This window comes from Hemitrygon akajei, chromosome 3 (genome assembly GCF_048418815.1).
Source record: "Hemitrygon akajei chromosome 3, sHemAka1.3, whole genome shotgun sequence".
Taxonomy (NCBI): Eukaryota; Metazoa; Chordata; class Chondrichthyes; order Myliobatiformes; family Dasyatidae; genus Hemitrygon; species Hemitrygon akajei.
The window spans coordinates 180,252,656-180,278,336 of NC_133126.1; the positions used below are offsets into that span (position 1 = coordinate 180,252,656).

Sequence of the window (25,681 nt, forward strand, 5' to 3'; positions counted from 1 at the left end):
AGAGGATTGGAGTATTGCCAGTGTTGTTTTCTTGTTCAAGAAAGGGAGTAGCGATAACCCAGAAATTATAAAGTAGTGAGTTTTACTTCAGTAGTGGGCAAGTTGTTGCAGAAGATCCTGAGAGGCCAGATTTATGAGCATTTGGAGAGACATAATCTGATTACGGATAGTCAGCAGGGCAGGTCATGCCTTATTAGCCTGATTGAATTCTTTGAGGATGTAACAAAACACATGGATGAAGGTAGAGCAGTGGATGTAGTGTATATGGATTTCAGTAAGGCATTTGATAAAGTTCCCCTTACAAGGCTCATTCATAAAGTAATGAGGCAGGTGATCCATGGAGACCTTGCTTTGTGGATCCAGAATTGGCTTACCCACAGAAGGCAAAGGGTGGTTGCAGAGAATTTGTATTCTGCATGGAGGTCGGTCACCAGTGGTCTGCCTCAGGGATCTGTTCTGGGACCCCTCCTCTTTGTGATTTTCTATAAATAACCTGGATGAAGAAGTAGAAGGGTGGGTTAGTAAGTTTTCTGATGACAAAAAGGTTGGGGGTGTTGTGGATAGTCTGGAGGGTTGTCTGAGGTTTCAGCACAACTATGAAAATGGACAAGGGAGATCCAGTGGATGTATTGTACCTGGACTTCCAGAAAGCTTTTGATAAAGTCCACATAGGAGATTAGTGGGCAAAATTAGGGCACATGGTATTGGGGGTGCAAAATACTGACATGGATTAAAAATTGGCTGGCTGACAGGAAACAAAGAGTAGTGATTAACGGGTCCCTTTCGAATGGCAGGCTGTGACCAGTGGGGTACCGCAAGATTCGGTGCTGGGACCGCAGCTGTTTACAATATACATTAATGATTTAGATGAAGGGATTAAAAGTAACATTAGCAAATTTGCTGATGACACAAAGCTGGGTGGCAATGTGAAATGTCAGGAAGATGTTACGAGAATGCAGGGTGACTTGGACAGGTTGGGTGAATGGGCAAAGGTATGGCAGATGCAGTTTAATGTGGATAAATGTGAGGTTATCCACTTTGGTGGCAAGAACAGGAAGGCAGATTACTATCTAAATGGAGTCAAGTTAGGAAAAGGGGAAGTACAATGAGATCTAGGTGTTCTTGTACATCAGTCAATGAAAGCAAGCATGCAGGTACAGCAGGCAGTGAAGAAAGCTAATGGCATGCTGGCCTTTATAACAAGAGGAATTGAGTATAGGAGTAAAGAGGTCCTGCAGCTGTACAGGGCCCTGGTGAGACCCCACCTGGAGTATTGTGTGCAGTTTTGGTCTCCAAATTTGAGGAAGGACATTCTTGCTATTGAGGGAGTGCAGCGTAGGTTCAGAAGGTTAATTCCCGGAATGGCGGGACTGTCAAATGTTGAAAGATTGGAGCGACTGGGCTTGTATACACTGGAATTTAGAAGGATGAGAGGGGATCTGATTGAAACATATAAGATTATTAAGGGATTGGACATGCTGGAGGCAGGAAGCATGTTCCCGCTGATGGGTGAGTCCAGAACTAGAGGCCACAGTTTAAGAATAGGGGGTAGGCCATTTAGAACAGAGATGCGGAAAAACTTTTTCACCCAGAGAGTGGTGGATATGTGGAATGCTCTGCCCCAGAAGGCAGTGGAGGCCAAGTCTCTGTATGCATTCAAGAGAGAGTTAGATAGAGCTCTTATAGATAGCGGGGTCAAGGGATATGGGGAGAGGGCAGGAACAGGGTACTGATTGTGTATGTGATGCACCATCAATAACTCTCGGAGACATGAGGCAAGATATAGGCTTTAATTGGCTGGAAGAAAGAACAAGCAGCAAATGACCACCACACAACATCCTGGAGACTGAGGCCGGGGCTGTGCCTCCAATCGCCTTTATACTGGGGTCCGTGGGAGGAGCCACAGGAGCAGTCAGCGGGGGGGGGGGGGGGGGGGGCGTGTCCAGACAGGTATATGTAGTTCACCACATTCACCCCCCCCCCCTTTGTTTTAAAAGAGAGTCCCCATGGGGCGAAGTTTCTTACAAGTATATTTACAGGTTAAGTCTATCAGGTGGTCGAATCTGTTGCTGCGATCTACGTAGCACCGGCTGTGATTGCACCGGAGACGGTGGTTGTGCTGGTTCCGGCCTGAATGGAGGTGTCAGCCCACTAGGCGTCAGTGATCCCTCATGCGTGTGCGAGGTGCCTGGTATATGCGTGTGCAAGGCGCCCGGTATGGGAGTGTCGTGAGGAGTCTGTGTAGGGCTTGGTGTGCGCGGTGTCACCTCGGGTACAGGGTTCATAGTTACCGTGGAGTGTTCGGGGTAGTGGTCTGCTGCTCTTGCGGGCACCAGGTCACGGACGGAGACCGTGTCCTCCCGCCCATCAGGTAAAACCACGTAGGCATACTGGGGGTTTGCATGTAGTAGGTGAACCCTCTCGACCAGCGGGGAGTATTTATTGCTCTGCACATGTTTCCGGAGCAGCACTGGTCCTGGGGATGTCAGCCAAGCCGGTAGGGTGGTCCCAGTGGCAGACTTCCTGGGAAAAGAAAATAGGCGCTTGTGAGGGGTGGCATTGGTGGATGTACATAACAGGGAGCGGATAGAGTGAAGTGCCTTGGGGAAGACCTCCTGCCATCGAGAGACCAGCAACCCCTTTGACTTAAGGGCTAAAAGTGTGGCCTTCCACACTGTGGCATTCTCCCTCTCCACCTGTCCATTTCCCCGGGGATTATAGCTCGTGGTCCTACTAGTAGCAATGCCCCTAGCCAGCAGGTACTGGCGCAGCTCGTCACTCATAAAGGAGGACCCTCTATCACTGTGGATATAGCAGGGATATCCGAACAGAGTGAAGAGCTGGCGCAGGGCTTTTATGACGGACGTGGCAGTGGTGTTGGGGCAGGGGATGGCAAAGGGGAACCGCGAGTACTCATCGATAATGTTGAGAAAGTAGACATTGCGGTCGGCGGAGGGAAGGGGGCCCTTAAAGTCAACACTCAGTCGCTCAAAGGGGCGGGTGGCCTTGATAAGTTGTGCCTTGTCAGGACGGTAGAAGTGCGGTTTGCACTCAGCGTAGACTTGGCAGTCCTGATGTCCTCAAGGGAGTAAGGCAGGTTCCGGGCTTTCACGAAATGGTAAAATCGGGTGACCTCCGGGTGACAAAGATCTGCATGGAGGGCGTATAGCTGGTCGAGCTGCGCGCTGGCACACACTCCCCGGGATAGGGCATCAGGGGGCTCATTGAGCCTTCCAGGCCGGTACAGGATATCATAGTTGTAGGTGGAGAGTTCTATTCTCCACCGCAAAATTTTATCATTTTTGATTTTGCCCCGCTGTTGGTTGCTGAACATGAACGCAACTGAGCGTTGGTCGGTCAGCAAGGTGAACCTTTTGCCGGCAAAATAGTACCTCCAGTGCCTAATAGCTTCCACTATGGCCTGGGCTTCTTTCTCCACCGCGGAGTGCCGAATTTCAGGGCCTTGAAGGGTACGAGAGAAGAATGCTACCGGCCTTCCTGCCTGATTGAGGGTAGCAGCCAGCGCAAAGTCGGAGGCGTCACTCTCTACTTGGAAGGGAATGGTCTCGTCCACCGCATGCATCGTTGCTTTGGCAATATCCCCTTTAATGCCGCGCGGGCCTCAGCAGAGAGGGGAAATGTGGTGGACTTGACCGGGGGCGGGCCTTGTCTGCGTAATGAGGGACCCATTGGGCGTAATAGGAAAAGAAGCCCAGGCACCGTCTGAGGGCTCTGAGGGTTGTGGGAAGAGGAAGTTCTAACAGGGGGTGCATATGGTCTGGATCAGGGCCAATGACCCCGTTCTCCACGACATACCCAAGGATAGCGAGTCGGGTGGTTCCGAACACACACTTGTCCCTGTTATAAGTAAGGTTCAGGGCTTTGGCCACTTGGAAAAATCGTTGGAGGTTGGTGTTGTGATCCGGCCAGTCACGACCACAGATGGTGATGTTATCCAGGTAGGGAAATGTGGCCTTCAGTTGGCACTGGTCCACCATCCGGTCCATTTCCCTCTGGAAGACAGAGACACCATTTGTGACACCGAAGGGGACGCGCAGGAAGTGATAAAGCCTGCCGCCCGCCTCGAAGGTGGTATAGGGGCGGTCCTCCGGGCGGATGGGTAGCTGATGGTAAGTGGATTTCAGGTCTATGGTCGAGTACACCTTGTACTGAGCTATCTGGTTGACCATATCCGTGATGCGGGTTAGGGGGTACACATCAAGCTGCGTGAACCTATTGATGGTCTGGCTATAGTCTACGACCATCCTATTTTTCTGCCCGGTCCGAACAACAACCACCTGGGCCCTCCAAGGACTTGTGCTTGGCTCAATGATCCCCTCCCTGAGCAGCCGCTGCACCTCCAACTGAATGAAGGCCCAGTCCCCCGCACTGTACCTCCTGCTTTTAGTTGCCACAGGTTTACAGTCGGGGGTCAGGTTGGCGAACAACGGTGGGGGAGGGATCTTGAGGGTGGAGAGGCTGCAAGTGGTGTCAGTAGCGCAGCTGTCGGCATGGTGTTGGGTGGGATGTGCGGGTCGGTGTGTGTGTGTGGTCAGTAGTGGGGTATATGACGATGTCCCACAAAACTGAGGATTCCTGACAGTGAGTGGTGGGAGGGGCCCGTCATATGCCATAGTCACACTTTTGAGGTGGCTCTGGAAGTCCAGCCCCAATAGCACAGGAGCGCACAGTTGAGGCATGACCAGTCGCTCAAAGTCCCGATATTCTGTGCCCTGCACCACCAACGTCACTACACAACCCACCCGGATGTCTGTGGAATGCGACCCAGAAGCCATGGTGACCCTCTGGCTTACTGGCCATGTCACGAGTCCGCAGCGTTGTACCGTGTCCGGGTGAATAAAACTCTCAGTGCTGCCCGTTTCAAACAGGCAGTTAGTCCTGTGCCCCTCCACCAGGATGTCCATCATTGACCTTGCAAGCTGGTGTGGGGCACTTTGGTCGAGGGTTACGGAGGCCAGAGTTGAATTGCCGTCTCGGTGCACGGTAAGCACCTGTGGGTCGGGGGCGGGGTGAGGTGACGGCAACAAAGATGGCCGCCCCCATGCCTCGCACGAGGCGGGCAGGCAAGATGGCGGCCCCCCTGCCTCACACGCGGCGCTGCCCGACCCCGCTCGTGGTTCAGACTTACAGACCTTGGCGAGATGGCCCTTCTTTCCGCAGCTGGAGCAGGTAGCTTCTCGGGCCGGGCAGCGTTTTCGGGGGTGCTTTTCATGTCCGCAGAAGTAACACTGCGCGGACTTGTGACTGGCAGCAGCTGTGGTCGGTTTCGGGGAGCTTGTGAACTCGCGAGTGGCAGCAGCGGTGGTCGATTCGCTCGTGGGTGGCGGGGTCTGCAGTGTCCACGGAACCAGTGGGGGATCGCGCGGCTGGATAGCGTCAGCGTTGTGCAGAGCAGCCTCCAGCGTGTCGGCCATCTCAATCACCGAGCCTAAGGTAAGATCAGCATTTTCCAGCAGCTGCTGGCGCACGTACACTGACCTGATCCCCGTAACGAAGGCATCTCGTACCAGGAGCTCCGCATGCTGTTCCGCCGTTAGTCCCTTGCAGTCGCAGGCCTGCACGAGTGTCTGTAGGGCTCGGAGAAACTCCCCGCTCGACTCGCCGGTCCGCTGCCGCCGCATCGCTAAGCGATGTCTTGCATAGACGGTGTTCACCGGCCGCAGGTACTGTCTTTTGAGGGCATCCAGTGCCCCTTGGTAGGTCGGCAGGTCCCTGATAAGGGAGAATACTTTCGGACTGACTCTGGAAAGGAGGATTTTGTGCATTGTGGCAGGCTCGGTCACGGGAATCACTTCCAAGTATGATTGGAAGCATGCAAGCCAGAGTTCAAAGGCAAGAGCTGCTTCTGGAGCTTGAGGATCCAAGTCTAATTTTTCTGGACGTAAAATACTCTCCATGTTTTAAAACTTCCAGCCAATAAAATTGATGCACCATCAATAACTCTTGGAGATGTGAGGGGGAGATATAGGCTTTTATTGGCTGGAAGAAAGAACAAGCAGCAAGTGACCACCACACAACATCCTGGAGACTGAGGCCTGGGCTGTGCCTCCAGTCGCCTTTATACCGGGGTCTGTGGGAGGAGCCACAGGAGCAGTCAGCGGGGGGGGGGGGGGGGGCGTGTCCAGACAGGTATATGTAGTTCACCACAGTATGATCAGTCATGATCACAGTGAATGGTGGTGCTGGCTAGAAGGGCCAAATGGCCTACTCCTGCACCTACTGTCTATTGTCTATAACATTGATGGGATACAGAACTGAGCTGAGAAGTGGCAGATGGACTTCAACTCAGAAAAGTGTGAAGTGGTTCATTTTGGTGGGTCAAATTTGAAGATAGAATATAGTATTAATGGTAAGACTCTTAGCAGTGTTGACGATCAGAGAGATCTTGGGGTCTGCGTCCATAGGACATTCAATGCCGCTGTGTGGGTTGACAGTGATGTTAAGAAGGTGCATAGTGTGTTGGTATTCATCAACAATAGAGGGCTCTGCAGTAGGGTAATTCTAGGCCGTTCCTAGAGTAGGTTGCATGGTTGCCACAACATTGTGGGCTAAAGGGCCCATAATGTGCTGAAGATTTCTATGTTCAAAGCCAACATAAAAGCAAATGGGAGGGCATATAATAGAGCAATATTTGCTGGGAAGTTAGATGGATTAGGAAGCTTTTTAAAAACTAACAAAAGGCAGCTAAGAAGCCACTTAAAAAGAAAAAGATGAAATACAAAAGTAAGCTAGCCAATAATATTAAAGAGGATACCAAATGTTTCTTCGGATAAATAAAGTGTAGAAGAAAGGTGAGAGTGGATTTTGAACCACTAGAAAACTATGCTGGAGAGGTAGTCATGGGGGACAAGGAAATGACAGATGAACTGAATAACTATTTTGCTTCAGTCTTCACTGTAGAAGACTCTAGCAGTATGCTGGAAGTTCAAGAGTCTCACTGGTCAGAAGTGTATGAAATTGCCATTACTAGGGAGAAGGTTATTGGGAAACTGAAAGGTCTTAAAGTGGATAATTCACCTGGACCAGATGCTGTGCACCTCAAGGTTCTGAAAGAGGTGGCTGAAGCGATTGTGGAGGCATTTGTCATGATCTTTCAAAAATCACTAGGTTCTGGAAGACTGGAAAGTTACAAATGGAGCTCCACTGTTCAAGAAGGGAGAGAGGCAGAAGAAAGGAAATTGTAGGGTAATTAGTCTGACCTCTGGTTTTGAAGATGTTGGAGTCAATTGTTAAGGATGTAGTTTCAGGGTATTTGGAGGCACATGATAAAATAGCCTGTAGTCCATCCACATGGTTCCCTCAAGGGAAAATCTTGCCTGACAAATCTGTTGGAATTATTTGAAGAAATAACAAGCAATTTAGACATAGGAGAATTGGTAGATGTTGTGTTCTTGGACTTTCAGAAGGCCTCTAAGGTGCCATACATGAGGCTGCTTAGCAAGTTGAGCCCAGGGTATTACAAGAAAGATTCTAGAAGCGATAGTGCAGTGGCTGATTGGCAGGGGGTAAAGAGCGGGAATCAGCTAAGAGAGGCAAAGTCAGGTTAGCTGCCAGTGACAAGTGGTGTTCCACAGGAGTCTAGGTTGGAAATGATTCTTTTTATGTTATTTATGATTTGGATGATGGAATTGATGGCTTTGTTGCAAAGTTTGTAGACTGGTGAAGATAGGTGGAGGGGCAGGTAGTTTTGAGGAAATAAAAAGGCTACAGAAGGACTTGGACAGATTAGGAGATTGGGCAAAGTAGCAGATGGAATGCAGTGTTGAGAAGTGCCATGTACTTTGGTAGAAGAAATGAAAGGGTTGACTATTTTCTAAATGGAGAGAAAGTTCAAAAACATGAGGCGCAATGGGACTTGGGTGTCCTCATGCAGGATTCCTTAAAGGTTAATTTCCAGGTTGAGTCTGGTGAGGGAGGCAAATGCGATGTTAGCATTCATTTCAAGAGGACTAGAATATAAAAGCAAGGATGTAATGTGGAGGCTTTATAAAGCATTAGTGAGGCCTCACTGAGTATTATGAGCAATTTGGGCCCCTTATCTTAGAAAGGATGTGCTGACGTTAGAGAGGGTCCCTAGTAGGTTCAGGAAAATGATTCCAGGATTGAATGACTTGTTACGTGAAGAGCATTTGATGGCTCTGGGCTTGTATTCGCTGGAATTCAGAAGAATGAGGGGTGATCTCATTGAAACCTATCAAGCGGTGAAAGGCCTTGATAGAGTGGATGTGGAGATGATGTTTCCTCTGGTGGGAGAGTCTAGGACAAGAGGACACAGCCTCAGAATAGAGGGGTATCCTTTTAGAACAGAGATGAGAAGTTTCTTTAGTTAGAGAGTGGTGAAACTGAGGAATTCGTTGCCACAGGCAGAAGTGGAAGCTAAGTCTTTACGTATATTTAAGACAGAAGTTGATAGATTCTTGATTGGTCAGGGCATGAAGGGATATGGGGAGAAGGTAAGCGATTGGGGCTGCAAGGGAAAATAGATCAGCCATGAGGAAATAGTGGAGTAGCCTTTTCGGGACAAATAGCTTAATGCTCCTATATCTTATGGACTTATTTCTTGTGTTTGTCATTCATATTATGCTCCAACAGTTATTGTTTATTTAATATAAATTATTTTATGAAGTTGTACATGAGAAAACTTTTTTTTTGTTCAATCCAGTGATCTGACCGATGCCTTAGTAATATTTCAGCTATACCAGAATGTCAGTGTGCCGGTAGATTGGAACCGAATCAATAGACCTCCCTATCCACAGCTTGGGGCGAACATGAAGAAGGTATTTTGAATTAATTATCACCACTCATTCAAAGTCTAAACCACAAGTACTATCTGATGGGGGGGTGGATTTAATATTTTAAATAGTACCTTCTCCACTTTAAGTCATTATGCCTGCCCTACCTGGCAGAAACAAGAGTTGGTTCCCCACCCATGTTGTCCCAGCAATGTCTAATCAATGGGTACAGTTTATCACAGTGTGACCTTTGAGATCCATAGATGAAATGTAAGGAGAATAAATATGTGTGAATTCCCATAATTTTTCTCTCAACTGAAAACCTAGTATAGCATTTTCCTCAAAGTTAATTGGGGTTGGATTTTTCATGGGACTGCCATAACTGGATCTCTGTTTTCCCCTCTAGCTTGAAAACTGCAACTATGCTGTTGAACTGGGTAAAACCAAGGCCTGCTTTTCCCTCGTGGGTATTGGTGGGCAAAATTTGAATGAAGGCAATCCAACCCTTACACTGGCTCTAGTTTGGCAGCTCATGAGAAGGTAAAGGACATTTTCGTTGATGCTGTTCAGAAAGGGAGAAAAAAGTAACATAAGTTTTCCAAAGGTCAGAGATTTGCACTACAAATTGAACTGTTTTGAACACCCTTACCTTGTTTTAATATTGTTGACCAAAGAAAATTCTAGAGTGTTTGTGTGCATCAAAATTTAAATGCAATAATAACATTAAGACATTTTATCTTTTCAGAGTTTATCTCTTTTCAATCCTTGGCTTGCTTAGGTAGTCAGTGTGTTACTCTTCTTCCATTTCCCACTCTGGCTCCCGTCTTACCTTTTCTCTTCTCCTCACCTGTGTATCACCTCCCCAAAGTGGCCCTCCTCCTTCCCTTCTTCCCATGGTCTACTCTCCTCCCCTATCAGATACCTCTTTTCTCCAGTTCTTTACCTTTTCCACCTACCACCTCCCAGCTTATCACTTCATTTTCCCTCCCCCCACCTCCCTGCCATCCAGCTGGCATCATCTTAGTTTCCAATTTGAACCTCCTCCTCTCCCCCACCTTCTTGTTCTGGCTTCTTCCCCCATCCTGATACAAGGTCTTGGTCTTAAACGTTGACTGTTGATTCAGTTTCATAGATGCTGCCTGACCTGAATTCCTCCAGAATTTTGTATATCATTAATCAGAAATGAAAAGTTTTTCAGTACAAGTGAATTTCATTTTCGTTTTGATGGAACACAGAAGCCAGTTATCTTTATATTCAGGTGAAGCTATCAGAAGCCCATGTTCCAAGCAGTAACTTAGTGCACATTACATTTTGAATCTGTAATCTGACTACTTTACTCCTTTAGGTATACCCTGAAGGTGCTTTCAGATCTTGGAGATGGGTCAAAAGTGACAGATGAAATTATTATAAAATGGGTAAATGAGACTTTGGCCAAAGCAAAGAAGAACAGCTCAATTACTAGCTTCAAGGTAAATGAGGAAGATAATATTTTGGCTTAAATAATTTGATTTTAGATTTGTATTTTGAAATTACTGACCTGCAGTCTCCCACTCATATGATTAAAAATTAGAATATAATTATCAACAATGGCGCCCTTTTTACAGTATTGTGTATTTGTTTATCTGATCAATTTTATGTATTTATTTAACCAATCTTATTTATCTTTTTATTTGTTTGTTTTTTAACTAACCTGTTAAAATGGTGGGGGGAAATGGGAATTTGTTCAATCAATAAGGGTGCAGTGCTGGAAAACAGTTTGGAAATTGATTACTGATTTTTAACAGCAGTTTGAGGAAGATTTGAAAGAAGATGTTTTTTTCCACAGATTATGTTCCATGATATGACATGGCTCTTCACCTATAGTGTTGGATTTTTTTTACATCATGAACTTGTAAAGAGCCATTTAATTCATTGCCACACAAGGCAGTGAGGGCCAAATCACTGGGTGTATTTAAGAAAGAGATTCTTAATTTGTAAAGGGCATAAGGGTTACTGAGAGAAGGCAGGAAAATGGGTTTTAAAACCACAACCAGCCATAAGTGAATGGTGGAGAAGACTTGATGGGCTGAATTAATGCCATGTCAAAGTAGAGTGACCAAAACTTGATAAATAAGTTGCTTTAAGGAGAACCTTGGAGGCAATTATAGCTTAGGAAACGAATTTCAGAGCTGCAGTCAAATGGGCTAAAAAGTCAAATACTGTAGTCAAAGATGGAACACAAGATGAAATGCTCAAGGCCAGAATTATAAGAGCATGGTTCTTGACATTGTACAGCTAGAGGAACTTCATAAAAAGGTACTATGCAGAATGTGAACAGGGTGTGATATTTTAACATGCGTTCTGTGGAAACCGGAGCACGTGCATGGACAATAGCTGAATGCAATTTTATGTAGTTTGGAGCATAGAATGCAACAACTTGGAAAAGTTGTGGAGATTTAATAGATTCCTGCCAGTTTGACTGAAGCACAATTCCATCTTTTCACTTGATCTTTGACATCTGAACAATGGCTGAGCCAGACATTTTTTTAATTATTTCTCTGGGGTGCTCTCAACAGTGCCCAGAGAGGACAGGATTCGGAAATTCCAGTTAAGAGTTAGATTGTCAAGTGTGGATTGTGTGTCATTTCATCTAGCTTAAAGGGGCAGCACAGTAGCCGAATGGTTAGCCTATCACTTTGCCGTGCTAGTGATAAGAAGATTGTTATTCGATTCCTGCTGCTAGCTGAAAGGAGATAGTACATTCTCCCTATGACTGGTGCTCTGTTTCCTCCCATGTTCAGAAGGCATACGGATTAGTGTTAGTAAGCTGTGGGCATTCTATATTGGAGCTGGAAGCCTGGCAACACTTAAGAGCTATCCTCAGACTATGGTGGTCGTTAACGCAAAAGGCACATTTCACTATATTGGATGTTCCAAACTACATGTCTACAGCTAATCTTTAATCATGAAATATTTAATTATTGAAGAGAAATGCAGAAATGAATTAATTTTCAGTTTAAGATTTCATTTTAAGAATTGTGTACAGAATTAAAAAAAATACAGATTTACTTAGATTTACTTAGATTTTTGCAAGATAAACTAAAATTGCCTTTTTAATGACTTTATAAAGTTTAGGCAACCAGCATTGACTGTTTTATTTTTAGTCAGTCGAAGTTGTGAGGTTGTGAAGTTGTAATACATGGATAATACAAAAAAAAACTGTTATTGTCTGATTACTGTTTGTTTAATTTTTTTTGTTCCCAGGATAAATGCATTTCCACCAGTTTGCCTGTTATAGACTTGATAGATGCCATTATACCAAATGCAATTCGCTATGAACTGGTGAAGTGTACTGACCTTACAGATATTGACAAGTTGAACAATGCAAAGTGAGTTCATGATCAGTGATTTTTAATGTAAACAGTGGATAGAAATTAAAAATCCCATGTTGAATTGAGGTGGGGTTGTCTTTAGTTCTTTTGTTTGAGAAGGGAACTGCAAATTGATTTCAGAATGAACTTTGTAAAACAGATTGAAAGTTAGCTGTTGTCATTTTGATTTTTTTTTGGGATGAGATTGCAAGTTATCAGCTCTTTAAAAATGAATTCAGTTTAATTAATTGTTTAACTTTTACCTTGGAGAAAAGTATGCATTTTATGTACATTTTGTTGCTTTGAAGAGGGAATGAATTAAATTTTCCCTTCGGTTAGAAATCAAGTACAAAATGAAATATGTGACAGAAATTTTTATGGCAATATGTGAAAGAAAAAGCTTTTTTAAAAAAAAACTCAAGTAATTAGTGACTCTCCTCCTGCATGAGAAATTGAAAATGACTTTATGAACAAGTAAGACTTTTTTAAAACAAAATGGTATTGTTTAAACAAAAATGTACAGTATATCTAAGGAACATGAGCAACTATTTAATGACAGCATTTCTAGCCTTGTATGAATACTCTTCCTCGGTATGTCTCTTTCAGATATGCCATTTCAGTAGCCCGAAAGATGGGTGCTCGGGTATATGCACTGCCTGAAGATCTGGTGGAAGTGAAACCAAAAATGGTTATGACTGTTTTTGCCTGCTTAATGGGAAAAGGTTTGAAGAAGGTGTGAAGGGAAATGAGTGTTTTTTATTCACCATGACCCTGTCTGTCATATCTATTGGATTCTGCAATCTACATATCTGGAACCTATAACTTAAAGAATTTCTTACATTTTACTTTTGTATCTGTTTTCAGCAAAGAGTTTAATATTGTTGAGTATAATTTCAGACCCATGAACTAACAGGGAAACACTTTTGTCTTGCACAAGTAATCACTTACCATGCATGCATTTGAAATTTAGCTAGCAAATCAGAACTTTTATTTCTTTCAGTTTGCTCTTCACCACATCACCCACCACAATTTTGCATACTCCCTGTGTTGCTTACATCTGAAATATGTCCAATATTCTTTGCTTAAATATGTTCATGTTCTGCCTGCTTTTTGGATCCAACTGCATTTTAACATGTTTATAATTATCAAATTATAAATGTATAAATCTGGAAGGAGACACAGTTTAAATTTGTTTGTGTTTCTCAGTGGTTTGAATGTGGTCTCAAGTGGCTTCAGAACAAATACAAAGTCCAAAGACTGAATTGCCAGAATTTCAGTTGTACAATAACTAAGTTTGAACTAAGGGATGAACTACTAAACTGAGGCTCTGCTGGTTCTCCCGGGAGATGGTAAAAGATGGCAAGGGCACAGGCATAGTGTAGAACTGCACTGGTGCAGAGGGGTCTGCTGAACATGGGTGTAAATAGTTCTGGGACAGGGTTCCCAAGGTGTGTAATGCTGAACATGATTTCCACAAAGCTGAATAGTGTGGCATTCAAATTTGACTGCAGACTTTCATTCTAATAAACACCTAATCGATAAGAAATTCCATTATGAGAACAGCATTTCTATGTATTGCAGGCTTACAGTAATTCATAAAGTAATTCAATACCAAATTGATTTTATCTTTTAAATTTGATAAAATTTGCTCAAGGTTTCACTGTACAAAATGTGCAAATTTTAAAACTGTCTCAGAATATTTTGTAAGCAAGTTTTTTTTCTGTATTCACATTTCTTCTGGCCGGAGTGATTTGAATGTGTTTGCTCCGAATTCTCAGCTTGATTTGAATTGTATTTTCAGTGGGTGTATAGCTGTTCACTGCTGATTACACCCAGAGTTGCCTGTACACCAGTGAAGTAATTTACCATCCATTACATGCACAAATAAATGCTCTGCCTTTATTGTAGAATTGCATTTCCAGTTTTGCTCCATTTCGGTTGCTCTACATAGCAAAAATGCACTGAGTTTTTGATGATTTGGAACATCTTTTTCAGAGAACATTGTTAAATTGCATTCATAACAGGGTCCTTGAATATTTGAATCAGTGCCCTTGTAAGAGCAATCTAATACAAATGAAATGGAGGCTTTCACGCATAGAACTGCTATCGTGGATAGAAGATGCATGGTATAAAAGCTGGAAGAGAGGAGCAGCTGCTTAGCATTGGGTCAGCATTGCAAAATTATTTGTTTTTCTATGACCCATTATTTTGAAAAGAAGCTTATCCCCTTTCAATATACCCCAAAATATGCTGAAATCATACATTATTTGTGTCACTGACTTGAAATTGTCAATTCTTAAACATAGGGGGTTAATCACCAAATCAGTAAAAACTTATCACTGCCAATTGTAAAAGAAATGAAACCTGAATGTTCTCAAGAATAGTTTCATTTTAATTGTAGCTCCTCCAGTGATGGAATTTGATTTAATGTTTATAAATATGGTGGAGCATGATGTATGTACAGGAGAGTATGCAAATGTAAATGCTTGTATTTATCAATTGATATCAAAAATGAGTGATTTTCAAACACAGGATTTGAATAAATTTAAAAAAAAACAATATCTGTACAAACTGGCTCATTCATCTGTCTTACCTTAAGTTATGATTCTTACCTATGGCCTATCTGCTAATCATGTATACAATAAAGTGCCAATAATCCAGACCCCTCAGAACTGTGATGCTGGATTTCATTTTGTGTTCTGCTGAATGTTGTTGCTATTAATATCTCCACATTTTTTAAAAATTTACTGGTTATCTAACACTCACACAAAAATGTTTTTAGTAGTATACATTTTTTCAAAGAACCAGTGTGTTTAAAGCAGGGTCCCCAATCTGGGGACAACGGACTCCTCAGTTAATGGTAGGGGGTTCATGATATTTTTTTAAAAAAGGTTGGTGTAAAGGGGCACAGGAAGCAAAGGTTCATTTACTATCAAAGTATGTGTTCATATACAACTCTGAAATTGTCTTCTCCAGATAGCCACAAAACAAAGAAGGAAAATGGCAGTTCAGCAGAGAAAAACAGTAAAGCCACCCCCGCACACAAAAAAGAACATCATCCCAATCATCAACACCCCCCCAAACCCTTCCCTTCGCACAAATGGAACAAGAACATTGATACCCAAACAAGCCCTCTCTTTCACAAAAAAAACTGAAAATGAATGGGGTTTTAAAAAAAAACAATATAAAAGATATAAATCTGAAAAAGTCCGCAGTCCATAAACACAATAATCCAATCTATAAATGCAGAACCTTTCATATCACCGACATTCATTGAAAGAGTGGATACTACGTGAGCACAGAGGCCTTATCCACCTGTCACAGTGAGCCACATGGTGACAGGCCGCTCATAGACTCCATCTTGGCAGCGATCAAAAGGAAGGCTGTCGGCACTGAACTTTTCAGCCAGGGAGCCAGATGCTGAATCATCATTTAGTGATGTTGGAACAGTGCCTTATTGAAGAATCAGGTTATTGAAATCTGATTTTGATGTTATTCTACATTTGGACATAGAAACATAGAAAACCTACAACACAATACAGGCCCTTTGGCTCACCAAGTTGTGCCAAACATGTCCCTACCTTAGAAATTACTAGGCTTACCTACAGCCCTCTATTTTACCAAGCTCCATGTACCTATCTAAAAATCTCTTAAAAGATCCTATCGTATCTGCCTCCACCACTGTTGCCAGCAGCCCATTCCATACACTCACTACTCTCTGAGTAAAAAAACTTACCCCTGACATTTCCTCTGTACCTACTCCCCAGCACCTTAAACCTATGTCCTCAACCATTTCAGCCTTGGGAAAAAGCCTCTGACTATCCACACAATCAATGCCTGTCATCATCTTATACACCTCTATCAGGTCACCTCTCATCCTCCTTCGCCCCAAGGAGAAAAGGCTGAGTTCACTCAACCTATTCTCATAAGGCACGCTCCCCGATCCAGGCAACATCCTTGTAAATCTCCTCTGCTTCCAGTTTCATGCCTGGTAGCCTCATAATTCCCCTTATTCCAAGCAAACGCTTTTCTAACTTGTGTTTTCCTATCTCATCATAGTCTGATGTATTTAGAGAAATAGGACATATGATCATAAGAGTAGACTGAAGTCATATCATCCCTTAAGCCTGCTCTATCCTTCAATAACATCATGGCTGGTCTGATTTTGCTCTTAATTCGATTTTCCTGTTAACTCCCTGTAACTCCTAATTAGTTTTCATCTATTAAAGACACTGTCTTGGCCTTCATCACATGCAATGACAAAGATTCTAGACCACTCTGGGTAGGGTAATGTCAACCATTTCAAGAAACCATAAGACATAGGAGCAGAATTAGGCCATATGGCCCATGGAGTCTGCTCCACCATTTAATCATGGCTGATCCTTCTCTTCCCCCTCCTCAGCCCCACACCCTAGCCTCTTCCCCATATCCTTTGATGCCATGTCCAATCAAGAACCTATCAACCTCTGCCTTAAATACACCCAACAACCTGGCCTCCACAGTGGCCTGTGGTAATAACTTCCAAAAATTCACCAGCCTCTGGCAAAACAAATTTCTCCACATCTCTGTTTTAAATGGATGCTCCTCTATCCTGAGGCAGTGCCCTCCTGTCCTAGATTCCCCCAACACGGGAAACATCCTTTCCACATCTATTCTGTCTAGGCCTTTCAACATTTGAAAGGTTTCAATGAGATCCCTCTCATCCTTTAAATTCCAGTGAGTACAGACCCTGAGCTATCAAATGTTCTTTTATGATAACCCTTTCATTCATGGAATCATCCTTGTGAACTTCCTCTGAACCCTCTCCAATGCCAGCATATTTTTTCTTCAATGCAGAGCACAAAACTGATCACAATACTCAAGGTGAGGCCTCACCAGTGCCTTATAAAGCTTCAGCATCACATTTTTCCTCTTGTATTCTAGACCTCTTGAAATGAATGCTAACTTTGCATTTGCCTTCTTCACCACCGACTCCAGCTGCAAGTTAACCTTTAGGGTGTTCTGCACAAGGACTCCCAAGTCCCTGGGCATATCAGATTTTAGGATTTTCTCTCTGTTTAGACAATAGTCTGCACATTTATTTCTACTATCAAAGTGCATGACCATGCATTTTCCAACATTGTATTTCATTTGCCACTCTTACCTGTTTTCCTCATCTGTCTAAGTCCTTCTGGTTGAGCCTACCAGTTTCCTCAACACTACCTGCCCCTCTGCCAATCTTCGTATCATCTGCAAACTTGGCAAGAAAGCCATCTATTCCATCACCTAAATCATTGATTATACAGCATAAAAAGCAGTCCCAACACCGACCCCTGTGGAACATCACTGGTAGCCAACCATAAGAGGATTGATTTATTCCCACTCGCTGCCTCTTACCATTCAGCCAATGATCAAACCATACCAGTAACTTTTCTGTAATACTATAGGCTCTTAACTTGGTAAGCAGCCTCATGTGTGGAACCTTGTCAAAGGCCTTTTGGAAATCCAAATATACAACATCCACTGCATCCCCTTTATCTATCCTACATGTAATCTCATCAAAGAATTCCAAAAGGTTTGTCAGGCAAAATTTTCCCCTAAGGAAACCATGCTGATGTCCTGTGTCAGCAAGAAGTCCATAACTTCATCCTTAATAATTGACTCCAACATCTTCCCAACCACTGAGGTCAGACTGGTCTAGAATTTCCTTACTGCTGCCTTCCTCCTTTTTAAAGAATGGAGTGACATTTGCAATTTTCCAGTCCTCTGGCACAATGTTAGAGTCCAACGATTGTGCCTCTCCAATCTCTACCGCTACCTCTTTCAGACCCTAGTGAGCAGTTCATCTGGTCCAGGTGATTTATGTACCCTTAGGTCCTTAAGCTTTTTGAGCGCTTTCTCCTTTGTGAGAGCCTCCAAGGGAAAAAATTCCTTCGGTGGATAAAGTCCTTTGCATTTTTTTTTGCAATGTTTAAGAAGATTCCACCACCAGACGCATCTTCCCTTTGTGACCCTGGTTTATTCTTCCTTCACTCACACCCCTTCTTACAGCACTTTCCCATGCAACCTCAGAAAATGCAAAGCCTTCGCTTCTTTGCAGTTTCCAAACCCCAAGCAGTTCTTCCATGTGAGGCAAGGATTCACTTGCATTTTTTCTAATCTTGCATGCAGCACTCTGCTCCCAATATTGGTGGAATCAAGCACAGACTGGGAGTCAGTTTTTGTGGATTGTGGATCTACATTCAGTCCACTAGGGTGATACTGAACTTCCTCTACAGCCATTTCAACTTTCTGCTTCCATTAATATTTTTGGTTGAGTTCTTATTAAAAGATCAATTTGCATTTTATCCATTTCTACCAATGTTTATGAAAAACAATTGACCATAACATAATGACAAAGAATGTAATTCAGTTATCCAAATAGGAGAAGATTGCCTTATGTCTATTTTATCACGGCTGTATCAATTGTTGATTTAAGATTTACTAATGACCTGGCATCAGGGTGCTACCTTTCATTGGGAGTTTAAAATATCTACATATTGTGTATGATGAAGTGCTTCCTGACTTTCTTCCTTAAAGGCTTAGCCCTAATGTCGAAGGTTTAGAATCTGGTCTCTAGTGGTAAACCCTCTCTCCTGCATCATGTGGGAAAAGGGGCCCAAGAGTCAACTTCCAAGTTGTTGTGATCAATTGTAGAGAATCTGTCTGACAGCTCCAATGTCCCAGATTAAATCCTGACTTCAAGGGCTGCCTGAGAGGAATATGCACATTCTTCACGTGACCATGTGTATTATCCACAGCTGCTTTGGTTTCCAATTCATATGGGTTGTTATGTTAATTGGTCATTGTAAATTGCCCCTATTAGATTCTCTGAGTAGTTGTTGAGAATGTGGAGATGACCTAATATGGAATTACCATAGGGATTCAATAGCCCAAAGGAATTATTTATCAGGTTATTGATTACCTTCACCTAACCCATCAGTTCCCCTGATCTCTTAAAAACTTCACTTGCATCACTTTTTCAGAGTTGGTCAGGGTCAACAAATGATGTTGCGCCCCAACTGTCTACGTGATATGCAAGCCAGGATAGTTTGATATAGAGAGCAGGCTCTCCCTTTACACGCAGCTGATGAACCCAAAGGAATGGCAGAGGTTGATACAGTTTGACACCAACAACATCACAGGAGTTGCCAGTCAGTGTTGAACTAAACATAGGACTACTTTAGGATCTCCAGCACTGAAATTTTCCTCGGAGTTTACTCCTGAAGCCTTCTCCATGAGTGGGTATAGCCTCAAGGTAGAGGTTTGAGATCAGAGTTTTCTGCCTCTTTGATGAGCTGCAACCATGGCTAACGAGCCACATTTTCTAAGACACCAGTAACCCACCTTTGCCCCTTCTCCTGTCAGTTCCGCTGGGCTTAGTAGCTAAGCCACATGTGAAGGCCAGGAGCTGGACTTGGTAGCTAAGCCACATGTGAAGGCCAGGAGCTGGACTTGGTTGTTGGAGGCTATTTGAGAAACATGCTAATGGGAGTATTTAATAACTAGTGGGAGCTTATCCCCACTACCACTCCGGCTATAAAAACCTTAAGGAACCACTCATTATTTAACCTAGTGTCCAGAGTCTAGTTTGCACAAATCCTGATAATTCAAACCTGGAAGTCCAGGTGTCATAATGGAAAATATACATTGCATTGTTCCTAAAGCTATCATATCCTCCTTAAAATATGGTGTTTGATCTGCTCCCTGTAACCTAGTATTCATCAAATGTGAAGAACATCGAAGAAATAGTAGACACGAGGAAATCTGCAGATGCTGGAAATTCAAGCAACACACACAAAATGCTGGTGGAACACAGCAGGCCAGGCAGCATTTATAGGAAGAAACACTGTCGATGTTTCGAGCCGAGTTCGTCAGGACCCTTCGTCCTGATGAAGGGTCTCGGCCCGAAACATTCTAAAAGGACGTCCCTCTATTCCAAGGCTGTTGTCTTAGACACTGGCACCAGAGAAAACTTCCTCTCCACATCCTCTCCATCAAAGTCTTCCAACATTCAATAGGTCTAAATAAGGTCACCCCTCATTCTTCTGAATTCCAGTGAATACAGACCCAGAGCCAACAAATTGTCCTCATATGACAAGCCTTTCAATCTCGTAATGATTTTTGTGAATCTCCTTTGAACCCTCTCCAATGTCAGCACATCCTTTCTTACATAAGGGGCCCCAAACTGTTCACAATACTCAAGTGAGGCTCATCAGTGCTTTATAAAGCCTCAACATTACATTAGACCATAAGACATAGGAGCAGAATTAGGCCATTTGACCCATTGAGTCTGCTCCACCATTCAATCATGGCTGATCCTTCTCTTCCCCCTCCTCAGCCCCACTCCCCGGCCTTCTCTCCTTAACCTTTGATGCCATGTACAATCAAGAACCAATGAAACTCTGCCTTAAATACAGGCCTCCACAGCTGCCCGTGGTATCAAATTCCACAAATTCATCACTAAAGAAATTTCTCCACATCTCTGTTTTGAAAGGGCGCCGCTCTATCCTGAGGCTGTACCCTTTTGTCCTGGACTTCCCCCCACCATGGGAAACATTCTTTCCACAAGTTTCCCAAGTCCATGTGCAGACACCTTTGCTTGAGAGGAATGTTCTAATCCTCTCAAAATGAATTCTAACATTGTATTTGTCTTCCTCACCACAGACTCAACCTGCAAAGTAACCTTTAGGGAATCCTGCACGAGAATTTTCAAGTCCCAATGAACCTTAGATTTTTGAATTTTCTCTCCATTTAGAAAATTGTCTAGTTATTTCTTTTACCAAAAACTTTAATTTCTTCTACCAAAGTGCATGACCATACACTTTCCGACACCATATTCCATCTGTCGCTTCTTCGCCCATTCTCCTAATATGTTTAAGTCCTCTGTAGCCTTTCTGCTTCCTCAAAAATACCTGACCTTCATCTGCCATTTCCTTATCCCCCATTACTACCTCTTCAGCAGTCTTATATCTACTCTCGCCTCTCCTGCACTTAATATATCTGAAGAAACTTCTGGTATCCTCTTTAATATTATTGGCTAGCTTACCTTTGTATTCCACGTTTTCCTTCTTTATGACATTTTTAGTGGCCTTCTGTTGATTTTTAAAAACTTACCAATCCTCTAACTTCCCACTAATTTTTGCTCTATTATATGCCCTTTCTTTGGCTTTTATGCTGGCTTTGACTTCTCTTGCCAGTCACGTTTGTGTCATCCTGTCTTTAGAATACTTCTTTGGGATGTATCTATCCTGTTCCTTCTGAATTGCTCCTCAGAAATTCTAGCAAATGCTGCTCTGCCGTCATCCTGGTTAGTTTTCCTTTCCAATCAATTTTGGCTGGGTCCTCTCTCATGCCTCTGTAATTTCCTTTACTCCACTGTTCTGCTGATACATCTGACTTTAGCTTCTCCTCCTCAAAATGCAGATTGAATTCTATCATATTATGATCTCTGGCTCCTAGGGGGTTCCTTTACCTTATGGTCTCTAATCAATTCTGGTTCATTGCACAACACCCAATCCAGAATTCCAAATCCCCTAGTGGGCTCACCCATGAGCTGCTCTAAAAAGCCAATTTGTAAACATTCTGCAAACTCCCCCTCTTGGGTTCCAGCATGAACCTGATTTTCCCAATCTACCTGCATATTGAAATCCTCCATGACAACCATATCTCCCATTGTAATCTGTAGACTGTATCTTTACCACTGTTTGGGGCTCTGTATATAACACGCGTCAAGTCTTTTTACCTTTGCAGTTCCTTAACTCTACATACAAAGATTCTATACCTTCTGATCTTATGTCACCTCTTTCTAATGATTTGATTTCATTTTTTTGATCAACAGAGCCACACGACTCTCTCTGCCTACCTGTCTGTCCTTTCAATAGAATGTGTATCCTTGGACTTTAAGGTCCCAGCTATAATCTTCTTTCAGCCACAATTCAGTGATGCTTACAATGTCATTCAAACCAATCTGTAACTGTGCTACAAGTTCACCTACCTTATTCCATATATTGTGAGCATTCAAATATAACACCTTCAGTCCTGTATTCACCCTATTCAATTTTGTCTGCCTTTTACATTTCAACTCATCCTGTTGACTGAAATTTTGCTCTATCATCAGACTGTCCTTGCTAGTAATCTCACTACATGCAGCCTCTATTTGTAAACCAACTACCTCATCCTCAGCATTATCACTCTAGTTCCCATTCCTCTGCCATATTAGCTTAAACCCTCCCAAACAGCTCTAGCACACCTGCCCACAAGCATATTGGACTCCTCAGGTTCAGGTATTACCCGTCCCTTTTCTACCGGTCCTACCTTCCCCAGAAGAGATACCGATGATCCATAAATCTGAACCCCTGCCCCCTGCACCATTTCCTCAGCCACACATTCATCTGCCAAATCATCCTATTCTTGCCCTCAATGGCATATGACACAGGCAGCAATCCAGAAATTACTACCCTGGAGGTCCTGTCTTTCAGTTTCCTACCTTGATCCCTAAAATCTCTATTCAGCTCTCCTCACCTTTCTTTCCCATGTCATTGGTGCCAATGTGTACCAAGACTTCTGGCTGCTCTCCTTCCCCCTTTAGATTGCCGTGAACCTGATCTGAGACATCCCCAGCCTTGGCACCTGGGAAGCAACATACAATCCAGGTGTCTTGATCATGCCCACAGAATCTCATCTCTATTCCTCTTACTATGGAATCTGCTATCACCACTGCAGTCCTCTGCACCTCTGTTTGTCTTCTGAGCTTCAATGCTAGAGACTTGGTCGCTGCAGCTCCCCCCCCAGTTGGTCATTCCCCTCAACAGCAACCAAAGTGATATACTTATTACTGAGGGGAACGGCCACAGGGGTACTCTGCGCTGACAGCTCATTTCCTTACTTCTCCTGACTGTCACCCAGTTACCTGCTTCTTGCAGCCTAGGGGTGACTACCTGACTGTAGCTCCTATCTATCACTTCCTCAGTCTCCTGTTTGAGCTGAAGGTCATCAAGCTGCAGCTCCAGTTCCTTAACACATTCTCTGAGGAGCTGCAGCTTGGTGCAAATGTGGTTATCCAGGAGACTGGAGATCTCCCAGAATTCCCACATCTCTCACTGTGACGTAAAAGGTTAATTTACTTGTCAGTCAAAAGCCATTTCTACCATGCCAGTCATAGAATGGTCCATCTGAAGGATGCAGCTGCTCTTTCCCATTGGTTGCCTTGTGTGCTACGGCACCGGAGTTCGGTTTCTGGCATCTCAGGGGCTTTCTCGTGTCTTTGGGGCACTCACCTTCACATTTCAACTGCAACCAGTGCCGGAGAACCACTGGGGAAGTCTGCCACAGATATAGGAGGGTCCATGTGCATTCTTAGTTAAATATCTGTTTGTTGAAAGTTTGGTTTTGTGGTTGTGTCACTAGGTGAAGCTTTATGAAGTACCTCTTGAGTCTGAAGTATTACCGAGTGTTTAGTATCATAGTTTGTGAAACTTAGAATGGTGTAGATATTTGATCAAATGTTGTACTGTTAGCCTGTAAATAAGTAAATAAATGATTAATGTGCTTATTTTAATCATTGTCTTCTGTCTCACTTACCAAACCCATGAACCTGCTTCCTTGTCACATACATACAGAACAAAACACTGCCCCGGAGCCATTCTCACTGCACTAATTGTGCTCTAATGGACAGGGAAGGAAGACTAATAAAGAAGAGAAAAACCTACCTGATACTTATCTCACCCAAGTCTGATGAGCCAGTCACTCCAACACTGGCCCACTTAAACAATGGCCACTCCGCTTGCCCCTACCTTATTCTTATTTGCCCTTTCTAGTGAATCCTGTTCATTTATTGGTCACAATCCAACTCCTAATAATATGTCCTTTACATATTATTGATCCTTCCACTTTTACTGTGTTCTCACCACTTGAAAAGTATTCTGTAATATCTTCTTGAATCTGATGATCTCACACTTGCCCACTTTTAAATCTGGGAATCACGGTTTTACGAATTTGTTTATCGCTAGTTTCTCTCTTTTTGTATTACCTATTTATCTTTATATATGTATTTCTTAATACAATTTATGTGTTGCACTGGCACAAAGCAAAGTATTTCATGACATATATTGGAGATAATAAGCCTGACTTTGGCTCAGATTCCCCAACTCTAGTGCCCCCATTTCAAGATGTTTTCTTCATGCCAACATGATGGGGTGAAGGATGTGCCGAGGATTTAAAGGAAATGAAGGGTTCATTCCTGATTGAAGGCAACAATGATGGGAACAGTTTGACTATTTCAGTAATTCCAGCCAAATCTTTGGGGTGTCGGTAGAATTTTGATGCATAGATGAGGAAGGAATAAATAAGAGAGAAAGAATGCGGAGAAAAATAAGAACACAGTGAGTGAGGGAGGGACAGAATAAAGTCTGGGGAGAAATAAAGAGGCGGAAAAAAAGAACGTGCAAGAAAAGCAGAGAGAAATAATACGGTGAAAGAGAGAAGAGGGAGGGGAAAAGATAATAAAGAGAGGTATGATTAAGGTAAAGAAAGAAGAAATGAAGAAACGTAAAGATAAAATAAGAGATGAAAAGAAATCTAGCGACAGGAGGCAGGGTGGTCATAATGCTCATGCGCACAATGCAGTGAATCCGTCACCGTTTGGTCTGATAAGGGAAGAATTGTACTCGCGCTGTTTCGCTGCTGCGACTGAGCCGAAGGACTGAAGGGCGCTGAATGCGAACAGTGCAGAGGCAGGGTGTCAGGTGCAAGGGCCGGGAGCGGTGCCGCCGCAGTGCCGGCGGCCGTGTCAAAATGCCGCGCTCCGCCCGGCGGCTCGCCCGTTTCCTGCCGCTGTGAGCCGGCGGCTCCGCTCGCCATGGCCAACCTGTACCGGCGTACCGAGGCCGCCGCCGCCTCCTCCTCCTCCTCCTCCCCCCCCCACAGATTCCTCACCTTAAAAGACGTGCGCGAAGTCAAGGAGGAGACAACCATGGATGAGAAGCTCTTCCTGCTGGCGTGCGAGAAAGGTCATTGTACTGCTGTCCGGGCAAGGGGTGGGAGTGGGAGGTGCGGGTGACAGGGATGACGGTTGGGAACGAGGGGGTCTGGGGTATCAACCGCTTGGAGAGCTGGGTAAAGGGGCGGAGAGGGGTTGGTAGATGGAGAGCGGTAGGGTTTGAGTTGGGGATTGTGTTTGAGAGCTATTGAGATAGTGGGGGGAGTGAAAGGGTTATTTGAGAGTTAACGGAAATGAGAGAGGTTGGAAAGGTGAATATGATTGAGCAGAGGCAAGACTCCCGGTTGCACTCTACTCCTAGTGCACAGGCAGAGTCTAAAGACTGCAGCATCAGTGGTGAGGACATATGGTCAAGTGGAGCTTACAGAACTGCTTTTGAGTCAGCAGGCTAGACAATATTCAGGGACTTGTCTTCCAATCTGAATGAATATGCCACAGTTCTCACTGACTTCAAGGCCTATATAGATAAGTGAGGGCCTTTGAGAACACACCAGACATACCCAAACCAAAAGCAATGGATGAACCAGGAGATACGCACAAAATGCTCAAGGAACTCAGCA

The 25,681-nt window shown here is 43.7% G+C and overlaps 3 protein-coding genes across 11 annotated transcripts in view; 2 read left to right on the forward strand and 1 right to left on the reverse strand.

Annotated features, from left to right (window-relative positions):
- LOC140725692 (plastin-1-like) overlaps positions 1–14,765 on the forward strand; it is a 140,182-nt gene extending 125,417 nt beyond the window's left edge. For all 4 annotated transcript variants that reach the window (XM_073041522.1, XM_073041523.1, XM_073041521.1 and 1 more), the window contains 5 exons: positions 8,684–8,798; positions 9,160–9,293; positions 10,099–10,222; positions 11,997–12,121; positions 12,710–14,765. In XM_073041522.1, coding sequence (XP_072897623.1) covers positions 8,684–8,798; positions 9,160–9,293; positions 10,099–10,222; positions 11,997–12,121; positions 12,710–12,842 — 631 coding nt within the window. In that variant the 3' untranslated portion in view covers positions 12,843–14,765. The remainder of the gene's footprint in view (positions 1–8,683; positions 8,799–9,159; positions 9,294–10,098; positions 10,223–11,996; positions 12,122–12,709) is intronic.
- Positions 1,982–25,186, reverse strand: LOC140725696 (uncharacterized). 4 transcript variants are annotated; one of them, XM_073041529.1, is made up of 3 exons: positions 25,058–25,134; positions 5,500–5,733; positions 1,982–2,523 (listed from the first exon to the last, which is right to left on the reverse strand). In XM_073041529.1, the coding sequence occupies exons 2-3, from the start codon at positions 5,640–5,642 to the stop codon at positions 2,034–2,036; spliced, it is 633 nt and encodes a 210-aa protein (XP_072897630.1). In that variant the 5' UTR covers positions 5,643–5,733; positions 25,058–25,134; the 3' UTR covers positions 1,982–2,033. The 4 variants fall into 4 exon arrangements, 3 of the variants coding, with proteins under 3 accessions (XP_072897630.1, XP_072897628.1, XP_072897631.1); XM_073041527.1 differs by having other exon boundaries at positions 5,500–5,763; positions 25,058–25,110; XR_012098413.1 differs by lacking the exon at positions 5,500–5,733 and having other exon boundaries at positions 25,058–25,186.
- The window catches only part of trpc1 (transient receptor potential cation channel, subfamily C, member 1), an 86,198-nt gene continuing 85,286 nt past the window's right edge, over positions 24,770–25,681 (forward strand). For all 3 annotated transcript variants that reach the window (XR_012098412.1, XM_073041516.1, XM_073041517.1), the window contains exon 1: positions 24,770–25,131. Coding sequence is in view for 2 of the 3 variants with exons in the window: in XM_073041516.1 (XP_072897617.1) it covers positions 24,981–25,131 (151 nt within the window). In the remaining variant the exon portion in view is untranslated. The remainder of the gene's footprint in view (positions 25,132–25,681) is intronic.

What these genes read in the sequence shown, in the direction of transcription:
- LOC140725696 (XM_073041529.1), bottom strand. Translation starts at nt 5,642, where the DNA reads ATGCGGCGGCAGCGGACCGGCGAGTCGAGCGGGGAGTTTCTCCGAGCC. An exon ending in GCCTTCGTTACGGGGATCAG is followed by an intron (nt 2,524 to 5,499) that starts GTCAGTGTACGT and finishes TTCTTTTCCCAG; the next exon opens with GAAGTCTGCCACTGGGACCA.